At 38.9% G+C, this 18,639-nt stretch overlaps 1 protein-coding gene across 2 annotated transcripts in view; it reads right to left on the bottom strand.

The window, feature by feature from the left end:
• LOC141642372 (glucose and ribitol dehydrogenase-like) overlaps positions 1–10,489 on the bottom strand; it is a 38,684-nt gene extending 28,195 nt beyond the window's left edge. Inside the window, exons 1-3 of one of the 2 annotated variants that reach the window (XM_074451154.1) lie at positions 10,184–10,489; positions 9,123–9,858; positions 8,576–8,822 (exon numbers count right to left, since the gene is read on the bottom strand). In XM_074451154.1, coding sequence (XP_074307255.1) covers positions 8,800–8,822; positions 9,123–9,858; positions 10,184–10,306 — 882 coding nt within the window. In that variant the 5' untranslated portion in view covers positions 10,307–10,489 and the 3' untranslated portion in view covers positions 8,576–8,799. Of the gene's footprint in view, positions 1–8,575; positions 8,823–9,122; positions 9,859–10,183 lie in introns of those variants that run through there. The other variant, XR_012543274.1, reaches the window with a different exon arrangement.
• Between the last annotated feature and the right edge of the window lie 8,150 nt (positions 10,490–18,639).

Genomic DNA, 18,639 nt, shown 5'->3' with positions numbered 1-18,639 from the left:
GCGTAGGACGCTTCAGAAAAGCGATATTTCAGCTGCGGTTTCAACCACTGATTTGTTTGATTTTTTGGTTGATATTGTCCCTAGGGAGAAGGCGGTTACGGTTGTGTCGAGTGTTCCGGTGCCACGTATAAGGCCGTTGATGGTCATGGGGGCTAGTAATGAGCATCAGCTGCATGGGCAACCTGTCCACGGGTTGCCCATGCAGCTGAAGCAGGATTATCAGGTGGATAACACGAATGATGGAAGTAAGCTCATTGAAGGATCCACCAGATTTGTGAACATATAGGAATGGATTGAAGGATACAAAAAAAAAATTAATTGAGTTTGCTCCTCCAGGCTCCATCCATTTCCAATTAGTTTATATATACATATGGATGGCAATGGATCTCGGATCCTATTCGGTAAATTTGTGTTACATCTGGCACAAATTGTGGTGTAAAACCATTTTAAAGATGCGTTCTTATAAATTAAAGTGATATTTTATATAAATCTCCCTACTAAAATTACTACCACCAACCACGCTACACTGTCTTTGTTAGATAGTTTTACAATATCTTATTGTGAAACCGATTTAGCAGAGACTTAATCCAAATCGAAAGCAAAATCCGAACGACAATAGTACTAGTACGATTTCACATAATGAAGAGCTTCTATCAATTTTATTTAACGAAACTAGTTCTATTTTTAAACCAAAAATTAAGAAACCCAAAGTTCCACATGTGAGGGTTGTCCCACATTGATAAAAGAGAAGAAGAATTACCACTTTATAAGCCAAGGGGCTACTCCCTCTATTGCCAATTGGTTTTAAAGTGGAACCCTCTTGGGCCTCTGTTGTGGACTCTTTCTCTCTTTCTCTTCCGTTTGGGTGCGGCCCAAGCCCATTGTGAATTACCACTTTATAAGGCAAGGGGCTACTCCCTCTATTGCCAATTGGTTTTAGAATGGAACCCTCTTGGGCCTCTGTTGTGGACTCTTTCTCTTCCGTTTGGGTGCGGCCCAAGCCCGTTGTTGAATTTAACAAAAAACCAGTTCAGTTCTAGAGTTTCAATTTAGAACTAAATCAAAAACTAGTTCTATTTTTAAAATAGGAATTAAACAACCTAATTAAGACGGAAATTAAACCAGCTAATTAAGACGGAATTATGACCAAATCACCACCTTAATTGCTCTACATTATTATGATTAAGACGGAAATTAAACCAGCTAATTAAGACGGAATTATGACCAAATCACCACCTTAATTGCTCTACATTATTATGCAAAACTGAAATAATAAACCTGGGAATCCTATGTTTAGAAAAGCCTATTTGCACCAACTGACCAAGCAAACAATTGGACTAACCACTTCACCAATCCAACTTCCCTGTTTCGCAACTTGAGCACGAGCTATGGCCTGACTTGGCTCTTTCTCCATCTCGCCTAGCACAACCTCATCAAAGCCCTCCAAGCTTGTATCAGTAGTTGAGGTGCAAGGTCGCAATGTTCATTTCATATGAGTACTAATATTGCTAAGTAAAATTACTTATTCAAAAGTTCATACATTAACACCTCCACAATTAAAGATCGATAATATTAGAGATAAGATCAAAAGTATATACAAATACATTTACAGATAAACTATATAAAAAAAAAATTCGTAAGAATAATTATGTTAATAATTAAAATTAAATAAATAAATGTTTTTAAATTTGACCCGTTTCTAATCCTAACCCGACCTAAAACCAGTATTTTACAAATTGGAATTTAACCCGACCCGTATTTCACCTGCACCCGAAATGACCAAACTCGTAATCCGTCGGCTTGACCCGTTTGAGAGGTCTAGGTGTGGCAAATTGTAGGGTTGAGCAAAACCGGGTACCCGGCCCGGTTTTGCAAACCGGTTCGGTCTCCGGTTTTAAAAAACCTTAAATGTCTTAAACCTCACCCACACCTCTTTTAATCCGGGTAACCGGTTTTTCTGGAATTTTGAAACCAGATCTGAAAACCGGTTACCCAAACCGGTTTTCGAACCCGGTTTTTGGTTGAATGCTCTTGATTGGCACAATAACCATGCTGCCATTTTGTATATTTGAAGACCTTGGTTGTCAAATGTTAAAATTACTTCATAAAGAAGTCATACATATTAAAGGTCAAAGAGCCATAGACATGTAAATGATGTTCAAAACTACAATTAAAGAGTCACAGACATCTAAAATTACTTCATAAAGAATTTTTGGTTTTTTTAGAGATGATAGAGAGGGGGTGAGAGACTGAAGGGCAGGATATGAACGAGAGAAATAGGGTTTTGATGTTTTGGCCCTAAGTCTTGGCTTGGTTGTGTTTAATTCATAGATGAAATGTTTTTCAGAAAAAAGTCAATCCAGTTTTAAAAGCGGTCTCCAGTTTGATTTTATTTAGACCCGTACCCGCACCTCATTTGTGCTTAAAAATTCGGTTCGGGCCCCGCACCGGAAAAAACCCGTATTTTTCAGTCTTCATTATTCGGGTTTCGGTTTAAAAATGCGGCTCGGATTTTTTTGCTCAGCGCCAGCAAATTGGCAATAGTTGGGCTTTGACCCATGCGGTACAAGTGTACAATCCATCAATCTGAAATAGGGTCAAGTTTTGGACTGAAACTCTAGGTTTGTAGTAGCTAGCCCACATATCAATTGATGTATTCAAATGGACTGTTTGGCTTGTATAAGGGCCAAATTGGTCTTCTTTTTCTTTCAGATGTTGACCCTATTTTTTTTTTTTTTTGAAATCAACAGCCCGAAGGCTTTACTCAATTAATAACTTATCAAAACGAACAGCAGAGTTTGCAGACGATGGTAATCCATCATCCCATACAACTTTACCCAACACACGAGGAAAACAATGAGTTAAAGCATGAGCTACACAGTTATTGTTACGAGACACATGTGACCAAATGACCGACTGAAACTGAGTACTACAAACAAGTATGTCTTCGATCAAAAGTGCAAAGCCACTTCGACCCGTCCTCCTGTCTTTAAGAGCTTCGATAACCTGTAGACAATCGCTCTCAACTTCAACATTTTGAATCCCTCGCTGCACCGCCTCCTCCAGCCCATCAAGCACCGCACACGCCTCAGCCACAGGAACCTCCCAACTTTGCTCTCGGCTCGTTGACACGCCCCACATCACATCTCCATTTGAGTCTCGACACACGACCCTCGTGGTCACTCCCTCACCCTCCTTCATCCCCGCGTCAACATTAATTTTAACATACCCAGGCCGCGCTCTCTTCTACCCTCCTTCCTCCCTCTCCCCACTCTTCAATCTTCCCGCGCCTGCTGTACTCCGAGCCGCCTCCCCACAGTCCCCCACCCCCTCATTAATCACATCCCTAGTCCTTCTCACGATTTGCTCCGGGTCAACTGGAATATTGTCGAAAATGACCTTATTACGGTGTTCCCAGATAGCCCAACATCCCACCATTAATTTGACACCCTCCGTCACACACATCTCCTGCCAACAAGCCTCCACCCATTCCATCACATCGCTCCCTTGTTTCTCCGCCACACCCTCGACCCCCAAACCATCCCACACCCACTTTGCCACCCCACAATCCCGAAACAAACGTAAACTAGACTCAATAGAAGACTGACATAAAGAACAAATAGTAGACTCACCTCCAACTCGTGCCACAATGTTCGCCCTCGTAACTAGTGCTTCGCTACACAGTTGCCAAAAGAAAAGTTTCACGCGAGGCCAAACCGAAAAGTTCCACAGCCGCTTCCAAAGTCGCTTAACTCTATCACCATCCGAGCTATCAGCCACATCCCCCACCTCACCAGCCAGCATCTTATACGCGCTCCGAACGGTGTATATACCATCTCTTTCCTGCCCCAAATACCATATGTCCCGCGGTCTGTTAGGACTGACCCGAATATTTCTTATCCGTTCCCTTTCAAACTCCAGAAAGAAATGGTTTAGCTTCGCCTCATCCCAATCGGTCCCATTCGGCATAAGCAGGTCCGCAACCCTCAACACCTTGTTCCCCGGACCACACGGCGATATAACACGCCCAGAATGCGAGTTTGGAATCCACGCCTGACCCCATATCAACGTATCTAAGCCATCACCAATACGCCGTCGCAAGCCTTGGTCCATGACCTTTCGAGCATCGAAAATGCTTCGCCACGTATAGCTGGGATTACTACCCAATCTAGCGGTCATAAAATCATCACTCGGGATCGCCTTCATCAAACGGGTCCAGTGGCTGTCCGGATTGGTTATAAGACGCCACGCCTGCTTGCCCAGCAACGCAAGATTGAACAGCTGGAAATCGCGAAAGCCCATCCCTCCCACTCCTTTAGGCCGAGCCATCCGTTTCCACGCCACCCAATGAATCCCTCTCTTGTTCTCGTCATGTCCCCACCAAAATCGGGCCACAATCGATCGCAACTCGTCACAGAAACTAGCGGGAATTTTAAACACACTCATCACACAGGTAGGGAGCGAATTGGCAACAGCCTTTATGAGAATCTCCTTACCAGCCCTCGACAACATCTTCCCACGCCATCCTTGTAAACGTTTGCAAAGCTTATCGCGAAAAATATCCGTTATAACCTTCTTCGATCGACCAATAACCGTGGGCAGGCCCAAATAACGAGCCTGCTCCTCAACCTGCACGACCCCTAACTCAGCCGCAATGATATCCCTTCTCCCCCTCTCCATTCCTCTACTAAACGAGACAGTTGCCTTGTCAAGACTCACTAGCTGACCCGAGGCTCGCTCATATCTCCTCAAAATATCTATAATAACCGCTGCATCCTCTAAAGTGGTCCGCGAAAAGAAAATGCTATCGTCAGCGAAGAGAAGATGCGAAATCGTAGGGGCCGAATCAGCAATACGAATCCCATGCAGCGAATTGTTCTCCACAGCTCTTCGGATCATATTAGACAAGGCCTTTTTCTTCGGGATTAAAACAATATTGGTCTTATTTAGACCACTCGGAGAAACTTCGCCTCTCAGGACACCAAGGACCGTATGCACCACATCTGGACCAATAATTTGCCAATAAGATTGATAGAATAAGCCATTCATACCATCCGGACCGGGAGCTTTTAAAGGATGCATTTGATTAAGAGCCTCGACGACCTCAGCTTCACTATAATCAGCTCGTAAAACTCGGTTCATATCGTCAGTAATTCGCCCCTCAAGCCCGAGTAAGACATCATCAAAATTTCTTGGTTCGGCCGAAGTGAACAGTTCCTGAAAATAGCTATTAACAACCATAGACACAGCCTCATCACCTACCCGTTCCCGTCCCTCATCATCGACAAGCATCCCGATAAAATTCTTCCTCTTTCTTTCCCCCGCTCTATTGTGAAAAAACTTCGTATTCCGGTCCCCATCCCGTAGCCAAAGAGCACGCGAGCGTTGCCTCCAATATTGTTCTTCTTGCTTATAGAGCCCAGCTATCTCAGCTATCAATTTCCTTCGTCTTTTCACAGCCACTTCCGAACGATCCCCCTCATTTAACCGGGCCAATTGTCTGCGTTTTGCCTCCAAAGCTCGATTTATTTTGCCTATACTGATCTTCTTCCAGGCTTGCAGCTCTCGTGCACATCCCCGTAAGGCTTCCATCAGATTCCCATTGCCTCTCTCCACCCCACGGACTATAGCATCTTCACACCCCTCCTCCCCCACCCAAATTTGTTCAAATCGAAAACGACTCCTCGCCTTTCCCCCAATCTCCCATTTGTCAAAAACCAGCTTGATAGGTGCGTGGTCGGACCATTCCCGATCAAGATGAAAGAGCCGTGTATAGGGGTAAAGATCGTGCCAAGAATCAGAGCATAAGGCACGGTTCAATCGACATTGTCGATTATCTAGACCTGCTTGACCATTATCGAATGTAAAAGCGTATCCTTCCCATGGAACATCCTTCAGCGCACAATCATCAATCGCAGGTTGGAAGTTATTCATTTGCCATTGAGCCCGACTGCCCCTTTCATCTCCGTAGAAAAAAGAATCTCATTAAAATCCCCCACACAAACCCATGGTAAAGATGATTGTCCATGGAGAAGACGAAGGAGCTCCCAAGAAAGATGACGGTCTGAGACCGCTGGCCAGCCATAGAAGCCCGTGACTCTCCATTCTTTCTCCCCCTCTCGAACATGGAAATCCATGTGATGAACAGAAGCCGACACAAACCTACAATCCACCTCCCTCTTCCATAAGAACGCGAGACCCCCCGATCTTCCCATGCTATCAACGTCAATCCCATCATAGCCATCTAATTTCTCACTCACCCTCCGCATATCACGACCACAAAGTTTTGTCTCGCATAAAAACATCATGGCCGGGGCTTCCCTTCGTACCAAAGTACGAAGGGCATTCATCGTGTCGGGGTTGCCCAAACCCCGACAGTTGAGACTTAGGAGATTCATTGGGCCTGGCGGGGTTGAGATACCTCAACCTCCGCCTCAGGTACTAAGACGCCCCCGTCTAAAATTGTCTTCATTCGTTTTTCACCCCCAACAGCCAACTCATCATCCCTGCTCCTTTTACTGCCACATCCACTACTAACCTCACCCACCGGCTCCCTCTCTCCCACCCTTGCCAGTTTCTTCCACTCTATGCGCTTTCCTCCCCCTGTCATATTATGAGTCCCTACCCCTGTCATACTTTTAATTCCGCCACTCATATCAGCACCCGTCATCTTCTCCACCTCCACAACTGCCTCCCTCCCCCCTTTTTCGTAATGCTGTACAACAGTATCGTCAACAACAATTTGCTCCCCTTCAGAACCACCCTCATTCCCCCTTCCTGAGTTCTCATCCTCCCCTAGCACCACGCTCAAACTCTTTGTCTGCTGCTGCCCATTATTGACCACGCCTTCCACCCGCTCCCTCCCCCCTGAAGCTGTTCTCGCCTTTTTAGTTTTAAGGTCAATAGCAATTGATTGTAATCTTTCAATCATCGAACTAATATCCTTCTCCTCTGCACGTTTCTTCTCTGCATCAAACAACCCATTCAAATCCCTCTTCGCCTGACCTCCCCCATCTGCCTTCGTCTTAGTAACCTTCCACGGGGATGCCCGGAGCCACTCCCCAAAAGGAAGCTCATCCTCCTCATACGGCCCATTGTCGCAGTCCTTTTCCCCATGACCCATCACTCCGCAACCATAACAAAAGATAGGTAACCTCTCATATTTTACATCAAAATTCACCACCCTCCCTTCCTTCATTTTAATAGGAATTGTAGCTTTTAGGGATTTACGAACATCATGAATTACTCTAACTCGTATGGCCCTATCCAGTTCAGTATATTGGCTATCATCGGCTGCAACAAATGTACCTAAGCTTACCCCAATTCACCGTATATTAGCCTGGCTTGTTCTCCCCGATATAGGAAGATTGTACACTCGAGCCCAAATGGGAAAATGGAAAAGAGGTACGTCAGTAACCTTACCAGAGCGATTAGGTTCATTGAAACACCAAACAAATTTCTCGAAGTGCCATGGCTGCCCTTCAAGAACTCTCGCTTTATCCCTATCCCCTTCGAATCGAAATATAAAGATCTTTTCCTTCGCGTCAACAACATTGCCAAGGATCGATTTTGAGGGGTTCCACAGCCGTACCATAGTGTCGATGGCCGCCTTCACATTCAAAGCCCTCGATGCCCATAATTTCCCAACTAGAACCTTGCTATCAACCTTCGAATTGCCCTCGTCCTCCCATTCGAAAACCGTGTGTTCGTTCTCCTCTTCGCATATAACCGGCCCCTTATCTTTTCGATTTGCCTCTCGTGAAGAACTCATCCTTTGTACCTGCATAGAAAACAAAAACTACAAGCGAAAACAACGTGGAAAGACCTCTCACACGATCAAAAATCGTGAGAAAGAGCCTCGAGTAAGAGGATGAACCCTAAGATTTTTAGACGGAAACCCTAGGAACCCTAGACAATACCAACATGATGTTGACCCTATTTGATTACTCATATCTAGCCTCCCCTTAATCTGACCCTAACCCGAATCAACCGTCAATTATTTAGTTTTTATTTTCAAAAATATGCCTGAATCCGGCCAACATGTTGCCAAGTCCTAAGACTAAGTTTATTCAAGGATCGAAAATGAGTCTTTAACAACAGTAAAAAAGACTCACGTCACCATTAAGACTTAACTCAGACTCTCTTATTTATTCCACTTTATCGCTCAAACCTATCAAAAATCTCAACAACAGTATAAATGACTCACTCTTACACAAATAAAACACTATTTACGGGTCTTAAAGTGAGTCTTGGAAATCCAAGACCCACTCTAAGACTTTGCTATAGTAAAGTTGCTTTTTCTTTATTTCTTGGCTGGTATTGTTGCTCATACCCATCGCTCGTCCCCTGTTAATCTTAGTCTAACCCACCCTAGGCCAAGTGAGAGTCCGGGATGAACGTCCCGCCTCCATTACCATCCGCCTTCATATGCAAACTAGTCAAGGACGACTCGCTATTCATTCTTTTCCTCCAAACCCCCAATTTATACAAGCCCGTAATAGCGAAAAATCCCTTCCTTGGCATGTCTTCGAAGAGGTATTTAAGCAAATATAATTGATCACAACATACATTCGACTTATTCAAACAATGAGCAAAATGCACTTGAATGATATAGTAATATTTTTACATGTTATTCACATATACTTGAATTAAAGTACATGTTATTTTGGTCCATCATATATAAATTTTAAACAACGCATATTATTCTAGTCTTCATCACTCGGTCTGTGGCTCTTGAATTCTTGATGTAGGCCGAGGTCCCCTATTCTCTTCATTGAATTATCGCTTTAAGCATTTTTTTCAGGTATTGACGATTATTCCTCCTAAAATAAAATAAAGCAAACCAACCAAAACGTCAATAATAACATCAATTGTAGCTACATAAACGATTTTGTTTTTGTTTTTAATATTACTCACCAAATTATTTATCGTTTTGGCACTATTTCAACCCAATGGGTCCACGTTATCATTTTCTGGGATCTTATGAAAAGCCGCAGTGACTTTAAATTAGTGCTAGGTGAAATTTTTAGAAAAAAAAAACCTCCTCCTAGGATTTGAACCTGGTACTTGCGACTTTAGTCCTATGTGAAATTTTAGAAGAAGAAGAAAAAGAAGATGAATACCATTAGGATGAAGAACTTGTCCAGTCATAAAAGACGAGCACTCATTGTTAGCAAGGAAAACATAGGAAGGTGCCATTTCGAAAGGCTCTGCGATTCTACCAATAGGCTCTTGGAAACCGAGATGGGTAACCATCTCGGCTGGCCATGAAACCACTTGGAGTGGAGTCCAGACGCCACCTGGTGCAACCCCGTTCACCCGGATTCCCCGCTTAATGAGCTGCAAGGCGAGGCTTCTGGTGAAGGTAACGATAGCCCCTTTAGTGCAACTGTAATCTAGTATGTCTGCATTGCCTGTGTAGGCTACTACTGAAGTTGTGTTGATTATCGCGCTTCCTTCCTTCATGTATTTTAGCGATTCCCTTGCCATGAATATATAAGAAAAGATGTTGGTTTCAAATGTCCTTCTAAGCTGCTCCTCTGTAATGTCCTCTATACTCTCAGTATAGAATTGGACAGCAGCATTATTGACAAGGACATCGATGCGACCAAAGAGGATGGCCACTTGATCCACCACTTGGCGACATTGGGATTCAGACCTCAGATCAGTTGGGATTGCGACCGGATCACTTGCATCACTCGCCTTTGCTTGTTTTATAAGGGCGAGGGCGTCACTTGCATCTTGATCCTCTTGTCCTGGAACATAAGTAAAGGCCACGGTTGCGCCTTCTAGTGAGAAATAGTAGCATACCGCTCTTCCGATTCCTGAATCACCTCCTGTTACTAATGCCACCTTTCCCTGCAATTTGTCACAATATCACATATTTGCAAAGACGAATTTCATACATTTGATTAAAATATTCCTCACAAAATAATAAAAGTGTAAACTTCCTGTTTGAAAATCTACCTTTAAAAACAATCATTTCAATAATATGATAATTATTGTAGTCGTACTACTACTACTACTTGTATGATAATAGTTGTATATTTAAAAATAATCATTTCAATAATACGATAATTATGTTATGACATGATCGATTCCTACAAAAGATAATAAAATGTTAATTACAAAATTCATATATCGTGCAGTCCAATTCCATTATGAAGGTAGATGTATGTCTAACCTGAAGTTTGTTCGAGGGTTTGTAATTGGGATCAACGGAGATTGGAAGCGGGCACATCAAGTATTGTTTTCCGGGTTGTGTATCCTGATGCTGTGCTGGGTATTTTCCACCTGGATATGCCATTGAATTTGCCTTGCTTTAAAGTTCAAATTTAAACAAAGATGAGTTTATTACTACTACTACTCTTTTGTTATGTTTTCTGTGAATTTGTATGTAAACAAGTGTATATATTTATAGGACATATATGTACGTGCATGTAATCTCACGTACGTTTTTGTTAATGGTGATCACTGACTCATTGGTCCAAAATCGACATATCTTAAGGATTTAAGATATCATATGCCATTAATTGTTAAACACAAATTCTCAATATAGACACATCCGTCTATAATTATAGACGGGCAAAATATCCACCACTTTAAGCATAAGACAAGTAACAAGTTGTATAGTGGACTCAAAAATATCACCACTTTGAACATATTTGACCCATCTTTTACTTTTGACGGATATATCTGTCTATAATGAGATAAATTGTTTTTTTTTGAAATTGGCATCTCATTAATAATCAACTAAGCGTAGATTACAATGAAGATAACAAATAGACAAAGGAAAATCAAGATTGCTAACGTAAAAAATACATTCAAAATAACTATCTAAATACTGGTAATGGCGCTGCCGCTCCAAAATCATAAATTTCTTGAATCTATGAATAATCGATGTCTTTGCATCCTTCTTGATGGAGGGAAACAGTGTAGCCGTCTTGATGTATTCATCCACGAAACAAATCTGATAATCTCCCCGTCGATTAAAACTTATTAAATTGATAACAATCCCACGAAAAAATGGAAAAACCCCGAATGTAGGGACGGAACAACAGATCTCACCAAAAGGGAGACTATTATTGAAAATAAGATAGATCTGCATAATATTAGTTGTTTAAGAAAGCTTTTGTGGGGCTTACCATCGATGGATGATCGATGGAAGCCCCCGAATAATAATGGAGGCTAGGTTTTTAGAAAGGCTTTTTTTTTATAATGAGATAAATTGTTAATTAAAAGGAAATTGACAAATATGGACGTGCAATTGCATGTATGTGTATCTATACAACCCCAACCCCGTTGTTTCGGGCACTTTCAGCGTGCAATTGCATGTATGTGTATGAGTGTATCTATACATCCCCAACCCCGTTGTTTCGGGCACTTTCAGAATTCAGCCTACTAGATAGAGAGAAAAATGTGTTAAAAACGGTGGTTGTCAATACACCGGTTTTTTTTCATGGTATTCTTCTGTAAAATCATCTTAAAAAACATTCCTATCTATTAAAAGAATAGATGGATCTAAAACTTTTTGCTAAAAAATCATCTTTGTAAATAACGAAGATAATTTTTTTTTTTTGAGGGGTAAAAGGTGTATTAGATTTAAATAAAAGCAGACATAATGTCTGAAGTGACAACATCTACAATCCTCTCGGGGCACAGCTCAACCCACACCCGAGTCGAATAGTCCAACGGCATATAGTGAGCCATACCATGTGCCGCCTCATTACCTGATCGTTTAACAAAAGCAAAACATAAAGACTCAAAACTCGACTTTAAATCTATAATTTCCTTTATCACGACACCGAGGTAGCTTGTCGGGGCGGCGGGGCCTCATTAGCTTTGAGCGTATTGATGAGCACCAACGAATTCGACTTCGCAATGAGGGACCTAACATCCATCTGCATCGCCAAATGATTATATTTTATTTCATTAAATAATATTTTCATTAATATTAATCTTTTCATCAAATTATACATTATTTTCACTAAATTCTAAACTATATTCTCTTAATTAAAATATAAACAAATTTAATATAAAACTATAAATTGCTACATATTTTTATTGATGCTAGCTATTATTATTTGAGAATAACTTGACCTAGATTATGTATAAAACAAACTGTAAATCACTGTTATTACTTTCGTGGCAACAAAAATTAAGAGAATTTAAAATTTTAAACCATTAGCTTTGTGGTATAAAAAATATTTTGTTTAAAATACATTTTAGTACATTACTCAATGCTCGTGACTAATAGTTAGTTAATTTTGTTTTCCTCAAAGCAAAATACGATGACGACAAATACGAACAATTAATGAGATAACACTATTATATAAGTAATTTATTAAAAATAAAAAACTCTATATATCGCATTTGTTGCACGGGGTATAAACTAGTTGTTTATTAATTGGGTTACGTAAGGGGCATTGCCATCCTATACCTTCCATGAGTCCCACCTAAGTAACACTAAAACAGACACAAACATAGACACATGATACAACATCCCATGAAATTTAGGACACGGAACACGTTATTTAAATTTAATAAAATATACTGTATATTTTATAGTTATATACTCCCTCCGTACTAAACCAAAGGTAACACTTACTATAAATGGACGTACCACACCAAAGGTAACATTCCTTATTTGGCCCACCACATTACCAAGTTATCCTTATACCCATTTGATATTTACACAAAATGTCATTACATACCCCACCTACCAACTCACAATTAAACCCACAATTACATTCCCCACCTATTTTTTTCCTCTTTACCCTTACTTTTTCCACTTTTTCTTAAATACTCCATTTTTCCCTACGTTACCTTTGGTATGGTACAGAGGAAGTATATCATATCGTTTTATTTTTTAAATGTGTGTGATATTAAATTTAATTAAAACTTGATTAAAATCTCACCTTAGCTATAACTAATTCTCATTTCCCATCCAAACCCATTTTCTAATCAATCTCTTTCGACAGCTCATTTCTCGTCTAAAATATAACATGTTTAGGCATACATCCGACGAGTATCGGTGTTCGACACCGTGTCGGACACGAGATGGCTAGTTGACAGGAGTGTCCATACTACCTAACCTTTCAGGCTTCCACCATTTGTCTCCTAGGAGTACACAATACCATACAGCCTAATCAATAAAAGAATTAAATAAAAACGCCAATTATAAATAATTAAATACTTCGTATAATTTAAATAGAGTGTACTCCGTAAAAAAATTATCGTTAATTAGGGTACGATGATCCATGGCTTGCACGGAACAACCTCATCATGATTCATGACCTAAGAAATTTTCTCTACCACCATACGACACGCTGTCATTGCTTTTCTTGAATTTTTTTTTGGCAAATTTAACAAAAATATCCAACCTTTCACAGTTTCACTCATCTTTTAATAATAACCCAACCTTACAAGTTAAATGAAAATAATCTCACGTTTTAATGCTTATCACAAAAATATCTCAACACTAACCTTAGTTAAGTTTTAATACTAAAAAGTAATAATAAATTAGATTAAATTAGCTTAATCCATTAGGGTGTTAGATTAAGACCTCCTTCAAATAAACAATTTACCAAACTGGCAATATTGCCAACAACACTTTCGGCAAACAACCCACTACTGCCATTAAATCTTGTGCAAAAAAATGGTACAAAAGACAAATTAAAGAAATGAATCGCAACAAGAACAAACCCACTTGAGAAAGAATCACAAGTTTAGAAATAGACTCCAGCATAATTAACTATTGGAGAAATTCTAGAAAGGTCTAATCTTTTTACTTTATCTAGTTTTATGCCCGTGCAAATTTGCATGAGATTGAATATTTTATAATTTGGCAAAATGCATAAGTTTTGGAGAAAAAAAAAGTGTGATGTAATAGCATGAGATAATGCAAGATACATAATACTTTGTATCATTACAAATATATATATTCAATAAATAGAAGCCAATGAAAAACTAATAACGTCTTACAAAAGTCATTCCAAATTTATTTTATTTTCATATTACTGATGTTTAAAAAAAATTATCATTATTTTATTAAGCTTTTGTTGAACTTGTAAGTTCATCATGATGAAGACTAGTAATTGATTGATTATAGATGTGTACACGAGAGAGAAAGAGATAGAGAAAGAGAGAGAGAATGATATGTTGAATGTTTTGTGTATTGAATAATATGAGTAAGTTAATTGCAATGATTGAGGACTAAGCCTTTTATACAGTTGGATTAACCGACATAAGGGGAAATTAGTTAACTCTAACCAAGATTAGTTAACTCTAACCAACTCTAACAAACTTAGTTATAACACTAGTAGAAAAAACCTCTATCACGACGCGGTTATTGTGGCGGTTTTAATAGAAATGACGCGAAAAGCCCAATAAATTGGCGGGAACGAAATTTTTATGTATGTAGGAGGTCTATTGTGGTGGTTTAAGTAAGAATCGACGTGATAATAGAAGCTTTTTATGGCGGTTCTAAATAGAAAACGCCACCATAAGTCAATTGTGGCGGTTATATTAACAACCAACGTTAATAATGACGCTAGAAGTTAATAAGAAATGAAAATTTTTTGGGCTAAAAAACCGCCATAATATATTTTTGTGTCGGTTTTTAATACAACCGACTTTAATAGCAAAATAAAATAAACCGTAAAACCCTTTAGAATTCTCTAACACACAGTTACCCCTTCGATTCGTCTTCCAAGATTCTCACTAGCTCTGCACCACCATCTTCATCCTCATAAACCCCATCCCAGAGTTCTCACCATGTCATTCTCTTCATCATCAACACCACATTATCTTCATCGTATCCCTCAATCCCAGATAATAATGAACAACAAACATCAAAAATCAACCAAGTATTACAGTACCATAAACAAACCTCACCCAATATGCAAGAAGTCCAGGTCGTCTAGATTGGGCCAATCAACCCAACCCATTTAGAAGGTACATCTCTTCCCCATTAATCAATCTTCAGCATTTTCCAATTACTGATAAAGAACAAGGAAAACAAATCGAATCTTTCATACTTTTCTGTGTTTAATTCACTTCCTGCTTCAAAATCCATCTTTTTTCATCAATTTCTCAGTTTTTGTATGATTCGCCGACAACAGCATGTTCGCCAACCATCTCCAATGTCGCTGCTTCTATTGTTGCTCATGCCCTCGATGCTCCTGCCATGGCATCCACTTCGCCTAAATACATCGCTGGTACAACTCGAGACTCTAATCTATAAACCCCAAATTAAAACCCTAGTTAATCTTGTTTTAATCTAATTTGATATTTTTCAGACATAGGTTGTTGATAGTGTTGTTCGACTTTAAACTTGCTTCTGGTCATTAATTTTATCAATTTTCGATTCAACTTTGTAATTTGCAGGTGTTGATTTTAATCTAATTTCTGGTATGTTAATAAGTTTTCTATTGATTTTTTCTAATTTGCAGGTGATGTCATTTATGAACTTGAATTGATTCGGCTTTTGTATTAGGTGAATTAAATTGTGATTATTGTGATGGGTTCTAACATTTGTAGTTAATTATCAATATGTGTTTCGGGTTTTGTCAATCTAAGCTCCTTTAACGCTAGAATCATCATCATCATCATCAGTTCTTTGAACAACAGATGTCAGTTCTTTCTGCTAAAATACAACCACAATGCTTTTTTCTTGTAATTTAATTTTGTTTGTTCATTTGATTTACAATGCTGGTGTGTCTGATTGACTTGTGCCAATTATGTAAATTGGTTCATATTTCGGGATTCTGGAATTTTACCTTTATATCTTAGTTTCTTTGAGTGTTCTGTTCTTTATAGGATTGGATTAGATTTTGTTTGATTGGAGCCCTTTTTAAATGTTTGTTTGATTGTTATCATAGATTATTCACCTGCACAAAAATTTCAGAAAACCCTAAATGCATCGGCACCGACCTTTCACCTTCAGGCTGCCTCTTGATGTTCTTCCTCAAACCGCAATCGTTCAAGGACAGCTTATGCAGTTTATTATGAGACAATTCATTTCATTAGTACATCTCCCTTCATCTTTCTTCTTTTAACCATCCATCGATAGGTCTTTAATAGTGACTCTAAATCCGGATGTATTAATTAGACAAAAGTGTGTAATGACTTTCTCCATTTTCCGCTATTTGGGTGTCCATGTACTGATGTTTCATGAATTTAAAGTTATATCGTCTTAAATGAAAGAAAACTATTTTATCAATAGTAGGACTACCTTCTCCTTTTTGTTTGTCATTCTAACTTTTGCATCTCTAAAAGGGAAATTAGTCAATATAAGTGAACATAGTGACTAAATGAACTTCCCACTTTATTTGAAACTTAATTAGCCATTCTACATTTTGTGTAGCTTTCAAATTTCAGCGGTTGATTTTGAAATTTTCAGATTGTAAGGGTGGAGAAGGAGAGGTACCTAAACGGCATCAATGTGAGTTCATTACCTGCTCTTTTACATCAGTTCCGTTTTCATTTTTTTTGGGACCATGAGTCTATGACTATGTTATCAGGTAACATTCAGTAGGTAACATTCAGTTTTATCAATAGTAGGACTACCTTCTCCTTTTTGTTTGTCATTCTAACTTTTGCATCTCTACAAGGGAAATATAGTCAATACAAGAGAACGGAGTGACTAAATGAACTTCCCTCTTTATTTGAAACTTAATTAGCCATTCTACATTTCGTCTAGCTTTCAAGTTTCAGCGGTTGATTTTTAAATTTTCAGATTGCAAGGGTGGAGAAGGAGAGGTACCTAAATGGCATCAATGTGAGTTCATTACCTGCTCTTTTAAATCTAGCATCAGTTCCATTTTCATTTTTTTTGGACTATGAGCCTATGACTGTTATCAGGTAACATTCAGCTATAAGGCCATTCTACACAATGCCTTGCTACGATGACCCTAACTATAGCAATTCCTTTGATGTCTTTATAAGAGGCAAGTGCAAATTGTTTTGCAGTTTAAGTTTCGTTCTTGTTTTGGCTCCATCTCTTCATTTGGTCTATTTTTATTCAATTTTTTCCCCTTTACTAGCAAGTTATATATTCTAGGGCAAGTATTGTTGTGCATGACGAATAATTGCCCTATCTTTTTTTTTTTTTTTTTTGTGTTCTGTAAAAATTTTTATACAAGGCACAACTAACTAGTCGCATTATGTATTTTTATTTTTATTTTCTGCTGCTTTTATATTATCTTTCAGTTACAAACTCCATTATCCCCATCTTTTACTTCTTTACATGTTAGCACTCTTATAATTGTACAAAATATGATTTTGAAAATGCAATTTTTTTCGTAACACAGTGCACCTCACATGCATAAGTTGCCTATTGTCTCATGCTTTGCGGCTCTTTGCCAAGGCCCCTTGTTATCTTGGTTCGCCCAATGCCTTCTGAGTTAAGATTAAGATACAAGTCACGAGAATTATTAGAGTTGAACATTGTTAGCTTGATTGTTGCAAACTTGGGGAAAATGAATCTGCGTTAGTTGTGAAGAACTAATATGTTCTATGTTTGTAGATAGCTTTGATTTTGGCATTACAACGTGTTGCTAGGTAACTGACTCAGCTGATAGGTGACCTAGAAATGGTGCTAGGTAACTGGCCAAGCTGATTTCATATACTCCTCACACTCAATTATATGTTGGTTGCTGGTATTGTATACATTTCAGATCAAAGATAGATTGCTAACGTCTGGCATGTTGATTGCAGCTATTTTTTGAGAAGGTAATTTCTTATTTCCATTCATGGTATGGTTATTTATCTAGTTATAGATTTATATTCTTACTAATTGTCCTATTTGTTAACTATAGATTATGGCGGAATCAACCATGTCAAATGGCGATATTTATGAGATCAAAGAAGAGTGGGCTACCAAATGTTTAGAGAACTTGTAGATTAGTTTATGAACTAAGGCGTGTATGTTATTCATACACTTGGATGTATCTTTGGTAATACTGATGTAAGTTTGTTAAACTTGTATTGCTAGGAATACTATAAATGTGGTTACATTTCTATCGCCACGTCTTATTTTGTTCATATAATATTTAGAATTATCAAATTTATGGGTAGGTGAGGCCAAAATTTCCGTAGATAATTTTTATTTCAAAAAAAATATATATATAAAATGATTATGGCGGTTCCTTTAGAAACGACGTCAAAAGATTAAATATTTTGCCCTGCATTCGAAAATAATTTCGCCTTTAGTGGCGGTTCTTTACCAAACAACCGACGTTAATAATTACCTTTAGTGGCGATTTTGTAACAACAACCGACGTTATACTAACCTTTCGCAACGGTTCTGAATCTACAACCGTCGTTATAGAGAACGTGTAGTGGTGTAATGATATTATTGAAATACCATTGGTGGCGGTTTTCAAACAATAACCGCCACAATAGATGAGTTATAGTGGCGGTTTTTGTCTAACAACCGTTGTTTTATATAAGTCTATAATGGCGGTTTTGTTCAATAACCGCCACTGTAGGTGAGCTATAGTGGCGGTTGTACAACCGCCGTAAAAGTATATACGACCCCGTGATATACGACGGACCCAAAACCTTTAAAAACCGCCACAAAAGGTCATTTATGACCGCCACCGTAGAGGTTTTTTCTACTAGTGTAAGTTTGTTAGA

The sequence above is a fragment of the Silene latifolia genome, chromosome 2 (genome assembly GCF_048544455.1).
Source record: "Silene latifolia isolate original U9 population chromosome 2, ASM4854445v1, whole genome shotgun sequence".
NCBI lineage: Eukaryota > Viridiplantae > Streptophyta > Magnoliopsida > Caryophyllales > Caryophyllaceae > Silene > Silene latifolia.
Note: the sequence above shows the minus strand (reverse complement) of the source record. Positions and strands in the feature narration are given on the sequence as shown.